Genomic DNA, 26,101 nt, shown 5'->3' with positions numbered 1-26,101 from the left:
CTGCAGTATTACAGGTCTCAATTTTGCAGACCTCAAGAAAGTAACATGCTGCCAGTATATACATGGGAATGAATTGTGTTATTCCAATTTCCCTAACTAATCTTATTACTGACTCGACATTCAGCTCGCATATATCATAAGGCAGAACAACTGCCTATCACAGCTTTCTCACGTTAGCAGAGTGACAGTGTACTGCAAAGAATACAAGTGTAAAAAACACAGTAACAACTTCAGATAGGCAGCTGAAGGCATGTGTCTTCTGATGCCAGAGTGAGAATGAAAAAATGAATGTTAACGTAGACAAGTACTGATCAACAAGACAAGCATAGTTTGCACCTAGAAAAATAGAAGGATATGTCATGTCATAATATGCATTTAACTTTTACAGTTAAAAAAATAGTATCAAAGCCGAAGTTCCAAGCAGCGGAGACAGTGACATCTGAAAAATCATCATTTACTTAAACTCTGTCTGATGTTCCTAGCAGCAGCAACATATCCCTTCTGCACAAGCGATACCTGAAATATTTGGATGACATCACAGTATGACAAATACCCATCACTAATTCTTGGTCTGAAGGGACTGCATCTTCGTCATTATTGTGAACATTGTTAACCATGCAATTCAGTCTAACAAATCATACTAGAAGAAAAAATCTCAAAGCATTTTACACTTAAAATTGTAAAAACACCAACAAACATAAATGAACATAACCTATATTCCTCATAAAGCCACATTAAACATTTTTGAAATACTGTTGATAGAAATGTAAAAGACCACACTTGCAGTACTGACTGTAGAGGGTATAAAGCTAGTTTTTTTTCTGCCTTGGAGACTGAGTAATTTGCATTTCATTGTTACTGTGACTCAAGTTTAAATACTCAAGCATGAACTAATATAGTGGCAGAGGTGATGACTTTTGCAGTGGATTTCTTTCTCCGAAAAGAGAGGATGAATTAAGCTAAAATTATTTGTATTCATTACCAAACAGATGTGATTATCTTTTAGACAAGGCAAATGCATGCCAGTGATGATCCATTTCAACTCACTGGGACCAACCATTTCAGCTTTCAGCACCATACACATCTGATTTGTTTTTCTAAATGTTCTCTTCTTGGTCAGCAATAGGCATTATTCGTCTGTTCCCAGTTCAGCATCAGGCAGAGTTTTAGGTTTAGTGACCTCCACACCAGCCAGAATCGTCATAAAGTCCACTATAGTGTCAATATGGTGTCTGACAGAGTTTGTGTCCTTCAAGGTATACAGCACATTTAAACGGCTAAAAGATTTGATCTCACTGACATTTGCACGAAGAAAAAGCAAAATAACATTTAAATCATTAATTGGACAGCCAAGCATCTTTCTACTCAGCAGATCAAAGGCTGGCAACATCTCATAAACATTCAGCAATCGTTTGTCCCAGTAATATAATTTGATCAGGTTATAACTTACAACAGGCACTAAAAGAAAGTAGATGACACCATTTATCACACTGATTATTTGAAACATAGACAAGGAAACCAGTTTGCACTGAATAAAATTAGGAACAATAGGGTCATCCATTAAAAGACCAGTTTTAACAAGGCAGTTGAACTCCTCCAGGAAAAAAACTTGAACATGGAAATATCCTAAGTAAAGACATGTTGATGTGATCAAAGCTAAAAGAAGGAAATTTCTTAAGAAATATAATAAGACGAGGAAGTGAGTGCGCTGTTTGCATTCCATGTAGCGTTCTAGTAGGGGAAACTCGAAATATCTTTCCCTTCGTGCCCTTAAAAAAAAAACAGAAAGAAAGAAAGTACATGATAAAATATAATGGCTCCTAACTCAGTTTGCTAGATGTTTCCATAAATGCATATTCGTTAACTGTTAATGAAGATCACAATGTAAAACATATACTTGATTTAATCTTGGCAGGTCAGGCAACAGGTATGATAACTTCTAAGTGACTGTAATTCCAACAAAGGCAGTTTTAATCCATACTATGCTCTGAAAATCCAGATACATTTTAGCAAACCCAAATACATTTTATCAAACCCAGATACATTTTATCAAACTTCAAATACTGTCTTTACTCAGTAGTAGATCTCTCAGGTGTCAGTTGGTAAAGAAGACAATGTGTTTAGAACTACAAATAACTGTATTCATCTTAATCATTTATATAACTTCCTAATAAGCCATGAAATGTCATAGTCCTAAAATGTAATTGTGACACACTCTGCAAATAATGGAAAACTGTGTTCACAATGTAATGAGAAACAATTCCAGGTCAACACATCAGATGAAAAATACACTGGTTGTTAGTCATATTTTAGGAGACCAGCTGTAAATTTTGAAAGGCGCCCCTTGCTGCATGACAGGCTACACGTCTTGAAGGTACACCAAGGGTTGTCACTGTATTACTATTAATTCATTCATGCCTATAGTGCCTTTTTGTACGCTTCCAGTCAACACTCATAGCGCGTTATGGTGTCCAGACCTTATTTTGGAACTGACGTTTTAACTAAGTTGCTTACCAGCTTATAATAGGCAAAAATAGAAATGGTAAGGATTTATTAATAAAAATGACACTAAGATTGTTAATCTAGGATTTTTCACAGTAGACAAGCCTTAATTATATTATGCTTTATAAGATGATTTTTCAGAAAATGCTTTGGAATATTAAGGATGTATGCAGGCTGTAAGAAATGCAAGAAGGTGTACTGCTTGAATACCACCTGGTGGTAGATATGTGGCAGTACCATAAACTGGAAACAAAATAACTTGAGTGAGGCATAATAGGCCTAAAGCAACTTGAGGAATAACATTACCTGACTGTGTACTTCATTGGAGTCTGTAATTGCCTTTTTATGATTGCCTGGGGCTCAGCAGATTACTATATTGTCATAACTGTCTTCTTTAAGGTAATGTGGTTTAGTTTCAGTGAATTGTGAACCAGTCAATATCCCTTTCAGTAGACAGTACCAAATTCCTTGCAAGCCTTGTACTGAAAACTGTACTCATATCCTCATATGCTGTAACAGATGGTAACTGTGATGCTAAATTTTAAAGGAACTCACTAATGCAGATGGTAAGGAACACTAGGAAATAAGCAAAAGCATGTAGTTATGATAGGTTTATTTACAAGGCATATTAGACAAATATGCAAAGTTTGGGTAGAAGGGACACCTGCTGGCGTTTAAAATCCAATAAAAAGATTTTACATTATATATTTTGTCCTTTGTAGGTCTATGTTATTTAGCCAGAACTATGAAAATAGCCTAATAAAAGTATATGCCCTGTTTTTTGTGTTCTATAGGGGTCACTTAAAGTTGTTGTTGTATCTTTCGGCTTTTCCTGGTTAGGGGTTGCCACAGCAGAACTCCGGTCCACTAATGATTGGCAGTAGATTTTTATGTACCGACTTGCCAGGCCTGATGCACAACCTTCAACGAAGGTACGCCCATTCATGCATGTCTCCACACAGAAGACACTTTAGCTGAGAATCGAACAGGACAACATCTTACTGTGAGGCGACAACGCTACCGCAGCACCACCACGATGGCTTGCTTGATTTTGCTTACAAACAGCTTTGATGTAAGCGAGTGTTTATAACTGAGAGTACAACATAGAAGATTAATTCCTGGAGCTGCAAACAAGCTCTCTCTTGTAGACCAATTCCCACAGTCTTCTTTTGTAGTGTCCACACCTTGCAAGTCAGTTAACTGGTCCAAAATGTCTCGGTTACCACTGAAAACATGCACTTGAGCTTAGAAGATCATACCTGATTACAATAATGCATAAACAATTAAAACAAAACAAATATTTTGTGTCTGTATTTAAAAGTCTACACTTCTTACTTCATAAGCATCTTTAATACTGGAAATCTGAACTTAAGTAAACTAATCCATTTTATTAAAATATTCTACCTACCACATTTGCTACAATTGCATAACACAGTCTAAATCTAGAAGCAGGCATTAAACTCTAGTGATGTGTTTTATAAACTCTGAATACCTTTACTAAGACAGAAACATTTTTTCTGGATGACAATACTAACTCTATGAGCCTGTCTCAAAATGATACAGTACCACATTATTAGGTTATAGAAAAACTAAAAGGTTTACAAACAAAATTTACAGATACCTTACTAAACTTTTGCAAACTATGTATTTTTTTGATTACTGAAAAATAATAGCATCAGAATGCAAATTATGCCATTTACATAAGATCCAAACAACACTGAATTTCCTGGCTATTCATTTTCAGAGGCCTAACATTTGTTGGGGCTGTAAGAGTTGCGAAAGGAGTTCATAGAGTCTAGTCTGGATGGCTATATAAACTAATATGCTACATATTTATTCACATTCACTAACAAGTAACATTTCTTAAGCCTGGATCTATGACACAGAGGGATAAATCTCTAACTTCAACCCCCAGGCAATCAAAGCCTCAGTATCAGCTTGGGTGTCACAGGAGTTAGGCGGGCAGACAGTGGGAAATGAGTGGCTAATGCTGGCTCACCCATCCTGGGAGAGAGTCTAGATGTCTGGCTAACACTTGCAAGCAGAGGCTTGTTAGTAACAAAGATCCACCAGAAACCAAGGACATGAGCTCAATGCTCCGAAGCAGATAGTACTAACTCTCACTGAGTATGCATGAGAACAGGTCTACAAATACACATAAGCATGAGAGGCCATTGTGGTGACATGGAAGTGCATATCACCAATGAGGAGGTGGTTTAAGGGAGGTTGGGAGACTTGACATCAGCAGGACTGAAGCAGGGAAAGTATTGCTGGTGAGAGAGTTTACCCTCTCCCCATCATTGTGCTGGTAGTCCAGATGGTCTGCTGAAAGGATAATATCACAATAGCTGATGTTCCTTGGATGGTCACAACACCAAGCAACCTTCATGTGTCTCACCCAAGTCAGTGGCCGTGCTGTCACTAACATAGAAAGAATCAGCTGAGACTAACTGGAGGGCGAATGATGGTCAGCAGTTGAGAAGGAAAAAAGAACTACAGGAAAAAAGTAGCATTTAGTAACCTTTCCTGTGTTACAATTTAGTCCTTTTAGGTGGTATTTATCAGGTACTTTAAGCTGAATTGGCCATCTTGAAAAGAATGCAGTCGGGCATGGTAATGGACTAGTGTCTAGTAGTAGAATCTATCCAGACTGTGTGGCTGGCTTTAAAGTGGCCAGTGGAGTGAACAACAGTAATAAAAAACTACTAACAAGTAGAAGCTCCAGAGGCTTACCCTCTCAGCCATCTATTTAATGCATAGGAGAATAGAGTTAGCAGGATGACGGTTAGTTTGTAGGCCGATGCAGCATCAGTGACCTAAATCATAGAAATGATGAGTCCACAATCCATATAAACCAAGTAGGTAATTAGTGGTCTGGACTGTTCCCTAAACTTCCATACACTAGGAATGGCAGAGAAAGTAGAATGCAGTCATTTGCTTACGGCATTCAGGAACTGTTTTGAGATGTCCCAGATGAAAAGTCTGATGGAACTCTACCAGAATTCAAAGTGCATTTTAATTTACCTAGTCACTGGAATTTCATGGTATTTGGAATACCCACCAGCTGGAATTTAATGGAAAATAAGGCTTGAGATTTACCAGCAACATAAGAGGCAAGTAGTTGTTTGCAACATGTCGACATATAAGATGAGCAAATAAGCTGTTGTTGTTCATTGACATGGATGAAGAAACATGCCAAATGAGAGGGCACATGACTGTGAAGGAATATAAGAACCACCACTGCAAGTTCAGACACCTGTTTGTGGTATTATACAAGCTATGGCCTGAACAGCCTCTCCTTGCTTTTGTTGATTCCACATTGTCAGTTGTGGTATGACTTCAGTCTTGGCATTGCACTCTCTCATTGTCAACTGACCCTACTTTGTTCTCATTCCACTCCCCTTACATGACGCTTATTTTCTGAAGACTGGTTGCCTTCCTAGTTTTCATTCACAAAACACTTTGCCCTCTTTCTTATCACTGACAATCTACATTATTCAATAGGCTACACTCTTAATGTTGCTTTTGTCCTCCCACTCATATTGTACCTGAAGCTTACTCTACCGTACATTGTGCACTAACTCATTACACTGTGTTCTTTTGTGGTATCTTGGCAATTACACCACATTTTAGAAGTCATAGTTACAAGCTGACAACCTGAGTGTGGCAAAGTGTTGGTGACAGACAGCTTGGTTATTATCTGTAAGGTAAATGCTGCAGTATAAGGTAACCATTTGTTTTGCAGTCATTATTTTAATGTTTGTTTTATATATTTACTTTGTTGTGAAATATAAGATCATCTTGTTACTTAAATTATATAGTGTAGAAAATGTGCTTGGAGAAACAGCAATCACCCACTGGTGAGCCCAGTAAAAAAAAATGTGCCTAATCCAGCACAAGATTCACATGATGACAATGAAATCTTTTCCTGGAGAGCCATTTTCTTTCGCCTTGTAACTGTGACTCATTTATAGAGCAGGAGAAAAAAAGTACAGAATTAAAGTATCTAAAATTCATTCATTAGCTAACACTTGGATACTGGGGCTGCTGACAGTCAACAAATTGAAAGTGTGTGTGTGTGTGTGTGTGTGTGTGTGTGTGTGTGTGTGTGTGTGTGTGTGTGTGTGTGTGTGTGTGTGTGTGTGTGTGTGTGTGTGTGTGTGTGTGTGTGCGTGCATCCGTCTATGCCTCTGCATCTATGTGTGTGACTTTTTGCGTGTATGTGTATGTATGACTATGTCTGTCTGTCTGCCCCTTTGCAGGTTTTTATGTGTGTATGTGTATGTATGTGTGTGTGTGCATGTGCATGTGCATGTATGTGTATGTAGACATTACTAAATAGTTGCATAACCTATTTTGGATATAAAATATGTCCTCCAACAACACTTACATATCTTACACCAGCTCTGAAACATTAGATAAAATAATTATTTTGCATCAAAAATATCAAAAATGTATATAGTCATAATAAAATCTATACAAAACAATTTAACACATAGCCCAATTTCTAAATGCAATATTGCCCTCTGGGGGGAGTTACAAGGAGCTAACAGACCTTCTAGGAGTGTGGACCCCCACAGCTTGTGGAGTCAAGCCTCAGAACACCCTTGGGCAGTCCAATAATTTCCTGTAATGCCCACTTTGTTGGACATTATTGCTTGTATACTTCCCATACACTTATTCATTCTCACCACATGAGAGAAATCTACTTGTATTTCATATATTATCTCTTAAAATGCTACTGAGAATATGCATGTTTTCTCTTGTTAACCACAAGAGTGAGACAGTCCAAAAGGACTCTACATTCCATGCCAAGGTATACAGAAAAGTAATTTTATGCAAATGTTTATTAAATTTGACATAAAATAAAAGTCATCCATTTGGCACAGGTAAAATAACTCTTTACTATATGAAATGCTACTTAGTAACATTATCACACAGAGTAATATATGTGTAAAAACAAGTAATAGTAAAATGCCATTTTGATAACACAGGGTGTGTGTGTGTGTGTGTGTGTGTGTGTGTGTGTGTGTGTGTGTGTGTGTGTGTGTGTGTGTGTGTGTGTGTGTGTGTGTGTGTGTGTGTGTGTGTGTGTGTGTGTGTCTGTTTTGTATGTTGCAGATCCAAACATCTGTCTGTAACACAGATGTAGTTATCATTTCATTTTATGATCCATAGTTAACATATTAGTCTTATGGTGAACTATATATTTTAGGAACTAGATTATTGTTGCCTAGTTTTAATACATATTGGTACTACAAGCATAATTTTTTTTTATTTATTTTTATGAATATTTATATATATTGTATTTTATATATATATTATTATTTTGATATATTAATAGTTTTTAGTTTTGTAAAGTTTGTGTGTTAATTGTGTGTGTGTGATGAATATTAGTATATAAAGGGTAAATTAAACATCAATGGTTGTCTGATGAAGTCCATTTCTATGCATGAAATCCAAACATCTGTTTGTAACACAGATGTAGTTTGTTATTATATTACTACATACATGCAGATTCTGCCACAGATATAAACATGTACAGTTATCATTTCATTTTATGATCCATAGTTAACATATTAGTCTTATGTTGAACTATATATTTTAGGAACTAGATTATGCAGGGAGTCCAAGATGAGTTAGGGTACTGGAGACAGATTGATGAAATAAGCTCTGCACATGAGTCAGGGATGGAGTACTATGGGCTATGGATAAAACTTTGAGGAAGAGGTAAATAGCAAAGTATAAAGAAAGACTAAAGCAGCTATACAGGATACTAGCAGCTAGGGCAAAAGAAAGGGCAAACAAGAGGGGGAGGCAGAGGAGGCACAATACAAGATGGTAAGTAGAAGGGCAACAAAGGAGGAGGTAAGGGCAGGAAAGGAAAAAGCTGAAAGGACATTGGCAGAAGGGATGGAGAAACAAAGGCTTGATTCAGTGTACAGTATAAAGAAGAATGAAAGGAAGGGATAGACTTCACCAGACTAAGCATAGATAGGAAGGAGGTTACAGAAATCTGGGGAAAACAGAAGTACTGAATGAATAATTTGATTCAGTTTTTAAGAAGACAAACAAGGGAAGACTGTTGTACAGTGAAGAAGGTTAGACAGACTGTGTATGGCTGTGGACAGACACCAGGATAGAGATAGGGGAGTCAGAGGGAGGATCAAGGGCAGGAACCAACATCCTCAAGTCTGCCAGGTCTGGTAGCAGATCACCTGACACTGATCCCTGTGAAAAGGCCTTAGGACTGGGAGACAGTAGCTGTAGGAATGCTGTAGAATGGGAGGTTAGTAGAAAAATCCAGGAGACAACAGGCCTGTCAGTCTAACAGAACCAGCAGGGAAGGTCATAGGGAGATTTCTGAGGCAGACAAGAATTCATCACCAGAAGAAGCTGCCAAATAAACCTACTCCCATTTTATGACTGAGTTTTATAAGGACATCTGTGAACCAAACTGTGTAAGGTGTCAGCATCTCAGTAGAGTGGTCTAACTCACCCCCAATGGTCAAGCTGGTGTTTACCACATAATCCCACCCTCTCCCTGGCTTGTTCCACTGGTACTCAAACCTGGGTCATCATTGTCATAGTATGGGCTGTATCCTTCTACACCATGGAGCCAGCATAACAGTATTACACTGATTTAGAAATGTAACCAAAGCATTTAGTAAGAGAAATAAACTATAGATCACATTACACTAAATCACATTTGCTTGTCAGCAGAAGGAGAAAATAAGTCCTTCCATTCGGCTGTTTTGCTGCATTCAACATTTTGCCTCTCCTGGCTTCCCCTTCACCTGTTCTTCAGTTGTCCCATGTCCTATTGAGAGCCAGCCATTCCGGTAATCCATTCTATGGGACAATATGGATCACAACTCTCTCTGTGAAGTGTGTAGTTCCAATGAATAGTTGATCCTTACAAACTATCGCATACCCCCCCCAGCTGTTTCATTCCTGTGAAGACAACCCATGATCTTTTGCACTTAAGTCCTTATCTCTCACTGTGTATTCTGGTACATGAAAAAAAGCTATAGCTTATCTTAGCTCTGGTTTTATCCATTCCCCTCCATCACATGTATCTTTTTGACCGCTTTAAACAGTGCTCCTTTCAGGATCCCCATAACTCTCTTCTTCTATGGCCTTCAGAACAGCACACATCATTCAAGGTATAGCCTGAATAGGACATAGTATAGTGAAAGCATTATCCTTCAGTTTTGGACTCTGTCTTCCTAAGGATACCTGTCCAGGATTATGTCTGCCACCACACTCTCACTCTGCACCTGGTGGTCTAGTCCAGGTGTGATCAGCACTCTCCTTTCTTACCCCATCAGTGCCCCCTCCCCCCCTTCTATAGAAGAATATGGCAAAAATGAGAATTGAAGGATGGACCTTTGTGAAACTCCATTGATGAATTAAATGTGATTTAGATGGTTAATTTTCTAGTTTTAGTTGGTATGTTCTTTAAGACAGTACAGTATATTGTAGTGGGACTTATTCACATTTTATAGCAGTTTGAGAGTACAGTAGTAGCAAAGGCTCTTTGTTGTGCTGCCTGTCATAAAATCATTATATTTAGCTATTTAAGTATTATTGTAGCTGTTATGTTTATTTTTTTCTAGCAGACATTTGATGATACTGGTTTTGTTTAGGTGGATGTTAGATTTTCTTCATGAGACTGATTACTTTGAGCTTCCACGTATTGGGGAATCTTTCCTGAGTAAAAGTTGTGTGTTACTGGAGTGAATGATTGCCTGATTGACAGATTGATATGTTTAGTTAACTGTAGGTGAACTGGCCTGAAGACCCATTTCAGCTATGATCCTGGCCACTATGGGAAGGACAATTACAAACAAAAAATAGAATGCACACAACAGCATTACGAGAAGTGCAGTGCAAACAGCAACTGATAGTTATATCAGTGTTTCATTATTCCAGTGAATTATGAGCTGCCAAAGTACCTCTATGCTCCAGCAAAGAACATTAGCAAAGCCTTTAGTACAATACTGCTATTACTATGTAAATATACACAACTTGCTTAGATGTTAAAGTACGGGTACGTTAAGTAAGCTAGTTGCTAAAGCAATGCAAGATGTAGACTATAAAATGTAAGCAAAATTCGAAAAGTAGGCAGTATTCGTCAGGAACACAATAAAAGTCACTGTCCCTTTCTGTTATAAAACTGGCAACAAAAGAGAAATAATTTGGTAAAACACAAAATATACAGCATACACATGGTAAAACACAATGCCATCGGGCAGTGTCCCTAACACATTTACATGGGTTCTGTTTGAGTAAATGGTCTGGGAGTGACTTTTTGAAAGACAGTAAATCTTCAAAGTCCTTGATGATATTCTCTAGACTAACATTCCATGCAGTAGGTAATTTGTTTGAGAACAGCCCTTCATATGCACTCATGGTGAATGGTGCTCTATACAGCTGAATGCCGTCATTTAAAGGTAGATGTGTCCAGTAGTACTGTAGCTCTTAGTTTTACAGGAAGCCAGTTGTTTGCTTTCAATAAACTACAGTGGTGTTCTTAGTTTTCAGCTAGATTGATGAATCTTAGGGTTATTTTCTCAGTAGCTTGTATGGGAGTGGTATGTATGGCTAAGAGGAGGGCAGTTATTGGGAGACACCCTTTAATTCTGAGGAGAATCACATTAATAATTATTGCCTGCCTGGCCTCAGTAGACAGCCAGTGAGATACTTTGCTAGATACTTTTAAGTTGTGTAAGTACTTTATTAACTTGCGATTCTCTACAGTGAGGTGCTAGGAAGGAGAGAACTAGAAGGGTCAGTGATGCAGAGTCTGTGAACATTTTTTAGCTCCTGGCAGTTAGCACAGAGGGTTAAGGCTGTGAGCTGTACATCCTGTGGTACAGGGTTTGATTCCTACACCCCTCATTTGTCTACTGTGTTGCCTTGAACAAGTCACTTAACCAGATAGTGCTTTGGGGCAGCTAAGAATTTGGGTTTGGACCCTCAATGGTCTACTAGACTGCAGGCCTAGTAACTACCTATGAGCTGTGCCAAATAACATCACAGTAGTTTTTTATGCATTTATGGATAGCTTATTTATGTGTGGCCAGATCCAAATAGTCTTAAAGTCATCCTGCAGCTTTTTGTTCTGTAGAGATGGGCTCTTACTGAACCCAGTCAATACAAAACCATTGACATACAGTATACAGTTCTTTTGTGGTAGAGTCCAAGGAAGGTTATTAATAGGTTCATAGGTTCATAGGTTTTCTACTAGGCTATCAGCCCTAGGGCCTATACAAGCCTAGCAAAACAAAAAATAGAGCCAGCATACTGTGACCTGAAATAACTTTTATTAATAAATAAACATTAAAAACAACAAATAAACAGACCGGTTTTGGCTGGACAATATCACAGCCTTCCTCAGTGTGAAACAAATAAATCAATTGTTGTTATTTAAATATACCCAACCCAGAGCTCATTGGTTCATCCTAGAATTGTTCATTAAGACCAGGTGGGAATAATCCCCCTAGTTTAACAATCCACTTCTTTTCTTTAGTATTTAAAATAGAGTGCCAACCTGTCTTGTTGGATCGCTTCCCTTTTATAATATCAATAATCATAAAAGAGAATTTAGCAGTTTTATGTACCAAATGGTGTTTATAAAGTGCATTATTGGCCTTTTTGTTCTTGATATTGCTAATATGTTCCGATATTCTTAGTCTAAATGGACGGGAAGTTTGTCCAATGTAGAATGAGCCACAAGTGCATGTGGCCAAATATACAAGCCAATCACTACTACAATTGGCAAAAAAGTTTAGGTCATAAACCAGAGCACAATTTCTGCTGGGAAATTGTTTTGATTTACATACATAATCACAATTAGTGCAATGGCCGCAGGGAAAACAACCCGTCAAGGGTTCACCAGTCAGTGTGGTCTGTAAATATTGTAGGTGATTATTCACATTACTATGTTTGTAGTGACTGAAACAGGAACTTAGATTTTTACCTTTGCGAAAAGAAAATAAACATCTGTCTGGTACAATGCTAGCCACCTCAGTCAAGGGTTCACCAGACAGTGTGGTCTGTAAATATTGTAGGTGATTGTTCACATTACTATGTTTGTAGTGACTGAAATAGGAACTTAGATTTTTACCTTTGCGAAAAGAAAATAAACATCTGTCTGGTACAATGCTAGCCACCTCATGATCACATTGTAAGATGTTACAGTGTCTGTGCACACTTTGGATCAAAGTATCCGTGTTCCTGGCATAGGTGGTTACAAACCTGATGGGTTGTGGTGTGGTAGTTGTGTGATCTTTATAACTCAGTAATTCCTGTCTATCAAGTGCATTGACATTTTTACAAATTATTTCAGATATTCAACTTGAACCTGGTTGGCTAATGTGTACGCTTGATGTAAGTGCCTTATACACTAACATTCCACATCAAGCAGGTTTGGATGCATTGGCTTATTGGCTTGAGGTGGCGGGTTTATATCAACCAGATTTTAATTCCTTTCTGGTTGGTTTAGCAAAACATGTTCTAACCAACAACGTCTTCTTTTATCAAGATTCTTGTTATTGGCAAACGAAAGGCACAGCAATGGGGGCTTCATTTGCCCCGATTTATGCAGATTTATTCATGGCCTATGTTGAAAAATACATTATTTATGATTGCCAAAACAATGTTTTTCTTGAATATATTGATATCTGGAGACGTTATCTGGACGATTGTTGGATGGTGTGGACAGGAGAGAAACAACAACTAACCAACTTCATATCATATTTGAATAACAACATATGGGGTTTACAGTTCACCGTACACTATGATTTGAATACCATCACTTTTTTGGATGTATTAATAAATAGATTACCTGATCATACATTAGGTACAGAAGTATTCAGGAAGTATCCCCAGTACAACACCATCCTCCATGCCTCCAGTTTTCACCTGCCACATATTGCATGTAACATTCCCAAATCACAATTCATCAGAATAAAGCGGATTTGCTCTCACGATTCTTCTTTTCAGCAACAGAGGAAGGACTTGACCAGCAGGTTTAGATCCAGGGGCTACAGTATGGGACTTGTGGTGAAGGCCAGTAGCTATGTCAATGCACTTGATAGACAGGAATTACTGAGTTATAAAGATAACAGAACTACCACATCACAACCCATCAGGTTTGTAACCACCTATGCCAGGAACTCGGATACTTTGATCCAAAGTGTGCACAGACACTGGAACATCTTACAATGTGATCATGAGGTGGCTAGCATTGTACCAGACAGATGTTTATTTTTTTTCGCAAAGGTAAAAATCTAAGTTCCTGTTTCAGTCACTACAAACATAGTAATGTGAACAATCACCTACAATATTTACAGACCACACTGACTGGTGAACCCTTGTTAGGTTGTTTTCCCTGCGGCCATTGCACTAATTGTGATTATCTATGTAAATCAAAACAATTTTCTAGCAGAAATTGTGCTCTGGTTTATGACCTAAACTTTTTTGCCAATTGTAGTAGTGATTGGCTTGTATATTTGGCCACATGCACTTGTGGCTCATTCTACATTGGACAAACTTCCCGTCCATTTAGACTAAGAATATCGGAACATATTAGCAATATCAAGAACAAAAAGGCCAATAATGCACTTTATAAACACCATTTGGTACATAAAACTGCTAAATTCTCTTTTATGATTATTGATATTATAAAAGGGAACCAATCCAACAAGACAGGATGGCACTTTATTTTAAATACTAAAGAAAAGAAGTGGATTGTTAAACTAGGGGGATTATTCCCACCTGGTCTTAATGAACAATTCTAGGATGAACCAATGAGCTCTGGGTTGGGTATATTTAAATAACAACAATTGATTTATTTGTTTCACACTGAGGAAGGCTGTGATATTGTCCAGCCGAAACCGGTCTGTTTATTTGTTGTTTTTTATGTTTATTTATTAATAAAAGTTCTTTCAGGTCACAGTATGCTGGCTCTATTTTTTGTTTTGCTGGTATTTTGGTTTGAGCCGTGCATTTGCCTTCGTGCAGGAGGTTTCTTTTAGATGTTACAATCCAATACAAGCCTAGCCATTACAATTCCCTGGCTATTTCTTCCCACACTATTTACTTCCCTTCCATAAAGAGTGAGAAAAGAATATGGCCCAAGATAGATTGTTAGGGGACTCCACATGTTGTCCTACCATTTTGAGTGTTTTTTGTTTGCTTTCATCACTCTAAATGTTCTGTTACCCAAATACTGTTGGAACCAGAACCATTCTACTACTACTAAAAATAAGCCAGAGTCGGTGAGTCTGTCCAGTAGGGTGGTATAGTCCACTGTTTCAAAGGTTCTCTTAGCATCTAGGAAGATTGCACTAGTAAGTTTACTTTGGTTGTTGACCAATATTTGATCTGTCAATGAACAGGTAGCTGTCAGCCTTTGGACAGAAAACATGCTGCCTGTCAGGAAGAATGTCACATTTTATTAAGAAGTTCAAGTGTATGGTCATAATCAATTTTCAACAAAGGGCAAAATATTGAAGATATGAACTGAAGGCTTGCTAGAGGTACAGCTGTCTAATTTGAGAATTATGGGGTGTATTATGTGGAAGTTATGGTTATAGATAGTATCCAAATTCTCAGAAAGCTTTTGAACCTGTAATTTGCTTGTGCTTTTGAAGCAGAATGGGGGATAGATAAAATGTTATGCACTGAAGACATTGGCTGATAAGAAGTAGGACTAGCGAATGCTAGTTGACTAGGTGGGGAGGTTTGCAGATATTTTGTTTTCTTCATTTCCTCAGTGATATTGTTGCTTGCTCCAGTTTTTGGAAACATCTTTGATGTATCAATTTTCTTTTACAGCATCCCAAAATTGTTTTGGTTGAGAAATGTAAGTATTCTGCAGACTGCAGGCATGCTCAGTTTTAGCAGAGTTAATTTTAATCCCTACATCATGTTTTAAAAGCAGATATATTTGTAATAATGTTCACTTGAGGGTTCCTTTTCTTTCCTGAGTCTATCTCTGTACTTTTTTATTAATTGTATACGATTGGGGTAATCTAAGGGTATGATGTCCTTAAAGTCTTATTCTTTTAGTGGGATAGTTTGTCCTCTATAGGTCTGAGCACGTTATACAACATTGACAGAGCAGAAATGGTGTCATTAAAGAAATCCCAGTCCAGTTGTTTCAACTCTGCAGAAGGTACATATGTGGATGAGTCAGGGATGGGTCTGGCCTTTATTATTTGAGGCTTAATTTTATGGAATTTGAAAGACCTTATCCTGTGCAGAATAATTTTTTCTCATGTGGGCCAGAATGACTGTTTGTTTATGTTATGTGAAGTTCATAGATTAGTTAAACTTGTTTATCTCTATGTATTTGTGTTTTATTTGGAAAATGTTTATCTGTTAAAGTGTCCAGTATTCTGTTTAATGTAAACAATTACTGGCTGTGGTAGCAACCAATTCATTTGAATGCATGTCATTTTTTAGTGTTGTAGAACTGGCGTTTAACAATACCAGATGTATAATTTTGGTTGTGTTCTGGATCACTGTAGTACACATGTGGTATGGTCACTGAGGGAGGTCGCTGAAGTCAATCTGGATATTTTAGAAACTTTTATTGGTTTCTGTATGTTGACTGCTGGCATAGTTATAATATAATGTGTCACGAATTTGCTTCGTGCTTTACTTCTAGGCTTTGTGTTTGCAAATCACTCTTACTATTAACATGCATGTCCCTGAACAAGACAAAGCAGAAATAAGAAAAAGAATGAATGAATGAAGTAATTAATTAATTCTTGCTTGCTTTTATTTTAAGAGTGGCAGACCTGCAGCATTTAATGATGCTTCTGCTATTTTGCAAAGGAAATCAGAAAAGAGGGGAAAGGCTGGATTATGAAAAGTGTATAATGATTTATTCATTCCTGGCAACAGACACATTTCTGCTTATAAAAGCAACATATGAGCATATCAAAGAGTTTCACTGGCCAACTAACATCTGCAAACACAGGGGAAGCACAGAGGGGCTTCAGAGTAAGCTGCATGCTGGGTAATAATGTAAGTTGTATGTACCAAAACGAAACGCTAAGGAAATGTTTGCTGCTGAAAGCATCCTCTACATTTACATTCCCCAGGCATTAAAAGCAACATTTATACTCATTTTCAGGTCTAGTAAACATGTGGGCATTGAATACACATTAATAAGAAAATATTATTACTTACTTTTCTAGTTCATTCCAAAATGAGCCTGGATCAGGGCATTCTTGCCGGATCTTCATTATGTGTTGTGTTAGTCGGACAGCTCTGTTATATGACTTGTCCAGCTCATCAATGAGAAAAATAAGGTCACATCCAAGGGAGGTTTCTGCAAGATATCCCCACAGTAATGCCGGAAGATACATTAACACGCCAATTACAAGCAGGGAATAAGGAAAGATCTGTAAAATATGACAGAAAAGTATAATAGTGTAAGCAAAGGTTCAAGTAAGTGTTTTTATGCAGGATTCTATAGTCTGAACTTTGTTATTTTCTGAAAGAAGGCTCTTGTCTCAGAAGCTCTGAAGTAATATTAAATGAATGACTCAGTGATATCCAAAGCATGGTGGTTGACCAAGTATCTTATTAACACTATAAACAAGCAGTTAGGAAAGGAAATTTAGTGTGTATGTAGGGGGGCAAATGATCACAATAAGTTATTTCTGAGTAAGTGTGTGTGTGTGTGTGTGTGTGTGTGTGTGTGTGTGTGTGTGTGTGTGTGTGTGTGTGTGTGAGTGTGTCTGTGTGTGTATGTGTCTGTGTGTGTGTGTGTGTGTGTGTGTGTGTGTGTGTGTGTGTGTGTGTGTGTGTGTGTGTGTGTGTGTGTGTGTGTGTGTGTGTGTGTGTGTGTGTGTGTGTGTGTGTGTGTGTGTGTGTGTGTGTGTGTGTGTGTGTGTGTGTATGTGTGTGTATGTACACGCATGTATGTTTATTTTTTGTATGTGTGTGTGTGCGTGTGTGTGTGTGTGTGTGTGTGTGTGTGTGTGTGTGTGTGTGTGTGTGTGTGTGTAATTATTAACTATATACACATGTGCTTCTAAACATAGATTGAGTAGAAAGAAAAGTAATCTTCATGTGAATATAATTACAAAATATATCTGCAGTTAAAACATGATGTAAGGATTAAAATTAACTCTGCTAAGGCTGATTTTCTCAACTCTGCTTCACATTATCATGCATTATGATACTCTGTGGAACCAGCTTGCTTGTCACTTTGTAATTTAAGCACAATTCTTCATTGCACAGATAACCATTATTCAGGGAAACACTTGTCTTAAATGGATTGGATATTGCAAACTTAATGTTAAATATATTTCTACAATATTGTATTATTTGCCAGTTGCCCAGTTCATGGCTGAAAAGGGGTCCATTTGACCAATTTGACCACTTCACTTATTAGGCTTGCATAAGGTGAAGCCAGGAGATATGACAAGATATGATATTGCAAACCAAACATTTAGTACCTTAGGCAATGCACCTAGTTTTGTTTCAAAAAAATCTAACAGTATTAAGAACATGTTAGAAAAAAATGACAATTTGATAATTGCACCTATATCAAATAAAACTAATGGTATGTTCATATGGTTTGGTTGTAATATGTGTAGGTACATTCAGGAAGGCCCTTTTATTAATTTGCTTCACTTGGAGAGAACTATTAGTGTAAAGGGAAGATTTAATTGTAATTCATCTAACATAGTTTACATTGCATCATGCTCAGGTTGCACTGCATTTTATGTAGGTATGACCACTAGGCATTGTTGTAAAAGAATAAGGGCACACTATTACACTATTAGGACTAAAGGTGATAAGAATGCTTTATTTAAGCACTCAACCCTCTGTAGTACATATAAAAAAATTATGTTTAGTGTCTTAGAACAAGTTGACAAAGACCTTAGAGGTGGCAATATCAAAAATAAAGTTGAAAGAAAAGAATCATTGTGGCAGCTCAGATTAGATGCAGATAGGTTCCCTGGTCTAAATGAATTTATCAATATCAAATGTTTTTTAACAGAAGGTAATTAACATCTAGTTTTATATGTAGTAAAGTATTGAAGTTTACATATTTTATTTTTAATTTATTTTATTGCATTAAATAATATGTACATTTTATTATTGTATTAAATGTATTTAATTTATGTTTGAGAGCACTCACAGTATGTTCAATATTATTAAGTATTGTTTCAGTTGCAGTGTTATATTACTTTAAATTAGTAAGTACAGTGGAGTAGATTATTGTACTGCAATTAGTCTGTTTTATTAATACATAAGTATGGGAGGGGCATGATATATTTGTATTTAAGCTTGTGAAAAATTTGTATGGATGTATTCTGAAGAAGTTTTTTAACGAAAGTGTTAAGTAAAAGGTTTTTACACTCAAATATCTTGGCTGGTGTTTTCCTCTGGGGTTTCAGTGTTTGGTTTGTAGTTTCTTGTTCACTGGTGGTCGTTTTTTCTAAGATATGATATTGGCAGGTTTTGCTCAATGCAAGTGTTCCGCTAGGATTGAATGAGGTTATTTGTGCGAAACCAATTTTAATGAACAAAGCAGCATCTATTTAACAATTTTATTTGCAGTTTTTTATACTTTTTTATGAATAATATGATTATCATAAGTTTTATGGATACACATATATGTTTAAAAAAACATTGCGTTATATGGTGTGATTATTGTATGTATACAGATGGTTTTAGTGTGTATTGCTTTAAGATTTAGTGGGTTAGTGTTTGGCATATTTTCTAAAGGGTATTTAATTAACATGAAGTAATTGTTTGCCAGTTTCTGAGGAAGTTCATTATTAAACAAAAGCGCTTAAACGTTAAATGTTTATTAAAGTTCTTTTTGTGGCATTCATAGCTGTGTTTTATTGTGTTTCATTGCATAAGTAGGCTGCATTTAACAGATAGCTTCAGAGCTGGGGTCAGCATCAATATATACAGAATATCATGTGCTCTTAGGAAGCATGTGACATGCCACCATTTTTTGTGTAATGTTAATCTGTGTCACTCCCCTAAAACTGTATACTATGTTAATAACCAACTTAATAAGCTATTCCACAAGTTTTGATATCCAAACAACACAAATATGCATTCCACAGTTTCTAACACTAAATAGGAACACATGGTTAAGGTGGCATATTTATTCAAGGACCATATTGTACCACTGGTTTGATAATGAAAATAGCATATGGCAAATGGGTAGAAGGTTTAAAATATGGCTAGAAATCATCACCAAAGGTGAGACATATTTATATATTTGAAAAATAGAATGTGCACCCTGTTCTCAGCAACTTTTTAGTATTTCTGAAATATTGCATGTTATCATTAAAATTAATTATATGGACATACAAACTGAAGAAGAGCATGGTTTACTGAAAAGGCAGTTGGGTATAGAGTAGTTTTCCTAAGCAGGTCAGATATGTATAGTGGCTGACCACCTTTAACAAAAACCTGACAAATACCCAGTAAAAATTATGTGTGGTACGTTGAAGATATACTTCCGGCATGAATGTTATGTATGAATGTAGTATTGTATATATTCATATCTGCAGGGAACAATCCTTGTCAAACATACCCCTAACTGCATAATATAACTTTAGGTCTTCAAATATGGAGTAGGTGTTTTATATCTACATTACATGTTCACAATTATTTCGTGATTATTTAAAATCATAATAGTATGGAGTGGTTATTTAAAACTATAAAACAAGAATACAGCATTCTAGACCTAATTACATAATTTTAGTGGTTCTACTGTGAGACCTTGAACTACAACATGAAAAATCATAAGTCTGTGCTCAGAATTGCACAAGCATCTTGCCAATGAAACACTGAAACTGAACACATAGCACGTTGAAAAGAGAAATAAAAAGAACAAAAAAACATAGAAAACAAAAAATAAGCATTTAGACAGGGGCAAACTAAACATGACTCATAAACAGAACAGACACATAAAATAAAATTAAAAAAAAACAGATAAAGTAAGCATTTTTTACAGGGGCAGGCCACCTTGCACACTAAATCCCCTTACTTAATTTTTCTCATTCCAAGGTCATGTCACCTTGGAAAAAGAGATATATTCATAAAGATATAATAATATACCCCTTTGCACCACAAATAACACAGTCTTGGATTGAAATACACTCTAGCAAACATTCTCACACAATTTTGTATCAAGTAAATGAGCTTCAGGAAGCTGTGAATCAAACAAATGTGTTTTAATAAGTTGTAAGGAAAGTGCATCTAACAAATATAATAAAAGTCTGATATGACAACATTTATCTCCTCCGTACTTTAAAACATACTGTAATGCATGAGAAGGACTTTCTATGCAAGAAAAATGATTGCACTACAAGCTTGTGATGCTGCTTTGCCTGTGTCACAGAAGTTGTTGATGAAAGGCAAAGCAGCATAACAACGTTGGAAGCATGGCTGCTCCAGTAGCATAGAGGGATAAAGCCCTAACTACGTCCCAGTTAACCCAGGTTTGATTAGTGGATTGGGTGACTGATGGAGTAGCAGTGAGGGATGAGCATGCCCATCCTGAGTGGTAGGGCATTTGTTGTTGAAGCTCCCATAGGGGAGGAGTGGTCCAAACAGGGAGTTAACCTTGGATGAATTAACAAGTGTGGTAGATGGGGCAGGGAGTAGATAGGGCATCTAAAAGGACCCCCAGGGTGGAAGGCAGAGATGGCTGAGCCCCCAGAACATCCTTAGGATCCATGACTGGCCACAGTGATATCGAAATAAGTTTGAGGGGGGACAAGATGGTAGACATGGTGAGAATGTGCAGTACTGGGGGCCAGACCAGTGGAAATTAAATCCAAGGGGAAACAAACAAAAAAAACAACATTTGATGCATAGTTGGCATGCCATGGGTAAAAACAAAAGCATCTGCAGTTTAACAAACAAACAAACAAAGAAATAAATGAACAGAATAAAGCAAAAAAAAAATGCTTACTTTAAGCAAAAGAACTCCGGTGTATAAAGTAAAAAAGCCCAAGTCAGTGAAACAGCTAAAGAGCAATTTCTCTAGAAATGACTAAAAAAATAGCCAGTGAGACTACATGTTCTCTCAGAGGACCACTACTGCCAGAAAAAGGGAAGGAAACAAGGCAAAAATAAATTCAAAGTAGTAAAGCACAAAGATATTCAAAATATGCACTGTATGGATTCAAGTATGTCACAACAGGTTTTACTAGGAATTTACACTTCTAGAGTTGTGTTCAAATAATAATAACATGCTATGTTTCACTGTCCGTGACATAATTATTTGTACACACCTCTTGAAATATAATTTCCTTTCAAAACCTCTTATGTTAGCCAACGTTGTGTATGTTATACTGAAGATCACGTTAAGGATGAGCAGCAGTAAAAGTAGGACCTCATTGTTCTGGAATTTCAGAAATTGTGATAACCTGATTATTAACAGAATACTACTAAGGGCAAATTAGAAATCATTTAAAAATAAGGACTGCACTTACAGAGTCAGTCTACTGAAATATGAATGTATTTCTAATCATATTGTAATACAGAGGAAACATTCAAAGCAAATGATTGTGGTGAAACTATCAAATAACCACATTATATAATAAAGAAAAAGAGTGAGCCATCTGAGCTCCGAACATATCCAGCAAGAAATCACACATAAATAACATTCGAATCTGAAACAGATCAATAGAGTTGGTGGCTTAGGTGCAAGTAAATTTATAATTACGTTAAGGGTAAAACAATGAAAGTGAGGAATGTAGTATTTTAACTTAAGACTGTTTATCATTTACTGTGACAGCCAAACTATTTGAAATATTCTCAGGCCAACTGAGGTCATGCTGCAAGCATACCAAAATAGTCTACAAATAACAACAATAATTATGGACCTGTGATTACACAACAAGATATTATTAATATACTCTCAATACAAGATCTAGGGAACTAGACAATACCCCTTGGTGAATTTTCTTCTTCTTCTTTCAGCTTTTTCCTGGTTAGGGATCGCCACAGCAGATCACCTGTCCACTCATGATTGGCAGTGGAGTTTTACAGTGTTGAGTTGCCAGCCCAGCACCCAACCTTCCACAGAAGGCACACACCTAGGGCCAATTTAGAGTGTCCAATCCACCTACAGCATGTCTTTGGGATGTGGAAGAAAACTGGAGGAAACCCACACGACCACAGGGAGGACATGCAGACTCCGCACAGAAGGCACTCCAGCTGAGAATCGAACCGGAGAACCTCTTGCTGTGAGGCGGCAACACCAACCGCTGCACCACCATAGCCACCCACCCCTTGGTGAATTTTAAACACAACCAAATATAGCAAGTTATGAAGGGGGTCAAATGAACTGCCATGGAATACACATGGATTAGGTTGAAAGTCTGTCGGAGACAATTGACATTTTGTGCTGTCTCCCCTTGGTCTCAAGAGTGGTTTTACTCCCTCCCTCTCCCCAGCTCTTATGTCCTTTACAACAGCAGTTTGATAGTGATCCCCCTCAAACACTTATGTTTTCATGTACCAGACAGCAGCGGTTTAATAGACAACCCTCTGTCTTCCCCCCATGCTGTTCTGTGTCCAGTTCCACACTGTTATGTCCCCATCACTCACTGCCGTATTGAAGCTGGCACTTCCCTCCTGTTGTCATGTGCCCAGTGACTTTGTAACTCTTCTCAGTTTTGGTAGTTTCCTGAAGCTTCCAAATAGCACTCCTGTACTATGCAGAGTCATTCATTTATACTATACATAATACAACATAAACATATAATATACAAAGATGCATTTGCATCACATTTTAATATTTAATGTTTCTTGAGTAACAGAGTGTCTGTACAACATGTAACATTGGTGTAAATTCTCATCCTGAAGAAATATTTAGTAAGTCTGAACAACAGACAAGGCAAGGCTAGTGACAGCTGTCATACCATACTTTCTCCAACATAACAGTGTGGGCCATCTCATGTCTCATAGTGTTCTGATTTTAGAAACATCTCCAAAAATGTCTTTGCACTAGAACAGGTTAAAGGGGACATGTATACATAATGCATACATGTTTTTGCATGTATCCAGCCATTGCTTTATATAAGCTGGCTAATCAGGAATAAACATAGTCTTAGCAGTGAAATACTTTGCATACCAGTCTGCTAAATGGCTTTGTCCTGCAGTTAGCTTTTGTAGGGAGAACTATGGCATTATTCAAGTTCCATTGAACAAGGCATACCTCATTCAAGAATCCCAGCAAAATATATTAATTGTAAACTCAACATATCTAATGTAAAAAAATAAGGCTTATATAGATAGATTTGTAGGATATTTAAGCAGGTTGTTTTAAAGCTGCCACCTGTCCCTGGTTTTGCATAACAGTCATGATTTGGGCAATGCTGCTCAATAAAAACATCAAATATGGCAACTGTCCTGTTATTTTATTAGAGAACATTTTTATCCTTTCCTTGAAATGGTAGAAAAAAAAACATATTAAAAACTTTAAATGACAACAGAAGTAAATCTTTACAAAAAGTATATCTTAATTTGACAGTAAATTAGAAACAAGTTCTTTATATTATCCAATTGTATCCAAATAGATCTTAGACAGTGGTAGCAGTATACACTGCCTACAGCATCATGCACTTGTATCATTTTTTTATTTTTTACTGAAGTTGGTGGGGAGGTGATGTGCTGTATAGCTGAAGTGAAATAGATTACTGTGGCTGTTGTTTCTGTCCTATAGTAGCTCATTGGTAACTAAAGGACAGAAACAACAGCCACAGTCCTGTGGCTATTATTTTTCCTGTTTTGGCAATCACATATGAGAGGTGATTGCCATAAGAGGCTTTGTCCATGATGTGAATGAAAGCAAATAGCAGTTATATGAGTTATGCAAAACAGTCATTGAGATGGAGGAGAGGGTGTTTGAGCAATGGTTACTTGTAGCAAACAGGGGGATGATCTGTAGATTCACCTAATTTGGGTCCCCTTTCCCACAAATGGCATGACCCCAGAGAATGGTTACATTAGTTAGGGGGGGTATAGGTGGTGCAGCCTGTCTCAATACCAGGGCAGACTTTATATAATCCTATGGGAAATAGGGGAACCAGTTATAAAGAGTATGCAAAGGAGTCATGCCGAATCACTAGAAGGATCCATTACTGGGAACAAGTATACATGTTTAAGAGTTGTATAGAGAAATGGATGTCTTTATTTGGAAGGGGTTAAAAGATATGCTGTATGTGAAAACACATGGTCATTACTTGAAAACATGGCTTGTCGGGGACACTGAATAAGTCAAGAGCAGATAGTTGAAATATGGTGATATATCTAGTATATTTTCATGTTTTCTTCTCAGTAAGACATTAGAACAGAATATGGGTATCACTTTTGGCAGTCGTGGTATATGAAAGCAAACGGTAGATACAGGATCACTTCTGATTGACTAGTGATAAAATTTTTTGGGAAGGGTAGTATCTGTTAAGGAGCAATATGGCCATTACATTTCTGTGATTCCTTCGAAGTGATGGGTACTATAACTTCTCATCGGGGCACATTCTGCTAGGATAACGTGTGCATTTTACGTTACAGTACCATATTAGAAGTCCATGATTTTCCGAGAACTGAAATATCCACTCTTAAACATGGCAAGTAAATCCAGCATTTCAGAGAGATTTTGTTGTCACAGTCTGGAATTGTGTCTGGCTTCCATCTTGGTGTTTTGCACAAAATGCTATGGATAGGTGATTTATGAAAGGAAACAGCTGTTACAGGATCACTTCTGACTGATTATTAATATGGCTTGTTGGGGGTGGCAGGATCTATCAAAGTGCCATATGGCCATTATATTTTTGTGATTCCTTCATAGTCAGAGGTAGCATAGCCTCTCAGACATTGAATGTTCCTATGGGACAGGATGCTTTTTTTTCTGAACTGTCTTTGTGGGACTGACATACCACCTCTTATGCACAGTTGGGAACCCAGGTTTTCAGAGTTATTTTATTATCTCAGTGTACCACTATGGTTGGTGCTACCTGGATGCTATTTGATCTCCAGACAAAGGAGACATATGGCCACTTACATACAGCTAGTAAAACCAGTGTTTCAGTGGACTTGTGTTGTCACAGTCCAGCAATATGCTTGATTTCCACCCGGGGACTATTTCACCTCTCCACAAAATGCTCCGGATAGATGATGTATGAAAGCAAATCGTTTCAGGATATCTTGGGGGGGGGGGGGGGTGACAGGATATGTGCCATATGGCCATTATAGTTTTTTGTTATGGTTTGTTGCAGGGCAGGATCTGTCAAAGCAACATATAAGCATTTTTGTTTATGTGATTCCTATAAAGTCAGAGGGAGTGTATCATCTGAAAAGTGTCACAGTCCTCTGTGATAGCATTTGTACATTTTGTACCAAAGTACCTCATTATAATTCCCTTTTTTATTTTATTATCTACAAGGATCTGACACATGGCTTCTTACATATAGCAAGTAAAGGCAGAGTTTCAGAGGGTTGTTGATGTCACAGCCTGGTACAACATTTTGTTTCCACCTGAAGCTATTTCACCTCTGCAGAAATGGCCAAGTAAGTCTAATGCCCA

At 37.2% G+C, this 26,101-nt stretch overlaps 1 protein-coding gene across 1 annotated transcript in view; it reads right to left on the bottom strand.

Moving 5' to 3' along the window:
- Window positions 1-698: 698 nt before the first annotated feature.
- Window positions 699-26,101, bottom strand: part of PANX3 (pannexin 3) — a 97,146-nt gene continuing 71,743 nt past the window's right edge. The window contains exons 3-4 of the mRNA XM_044080857.1: window positions 16,711-16,925; window positions 699-1,769 (exon numbers count right to left, since the gene is read on the bottom strand). Of these exons, the coding sequence (XP_043936792.1) occupies window positions 1,130-1,769; window positions 16,711-16,925 (855 nt within the window). The 3' untranslated portion in view covers window positions 699-1,129. The remainder of the gene's footprint in view (window positions 1,770-16,710; window positions 16,926-26,101) is intronic.

Source organism: Protopterus annectens, chromosome 8.part0 (assembly GCF_019279795.1).
Source record: "Protopterus annectens isolate FY-2018-M chromosome 8.part0, PAN1.0, whole genome shotgun sequence".
Classification (NCBI taxonomy): domain Eukaryota; kingdom Metazoa; phylum Chordata; order Ceratodontiformes; family Protopteridae; genus Protopterus; species Protopterus annectens.
This window is presented reverse-complemented; position numbering and strand designations above follow the sequence as displayed.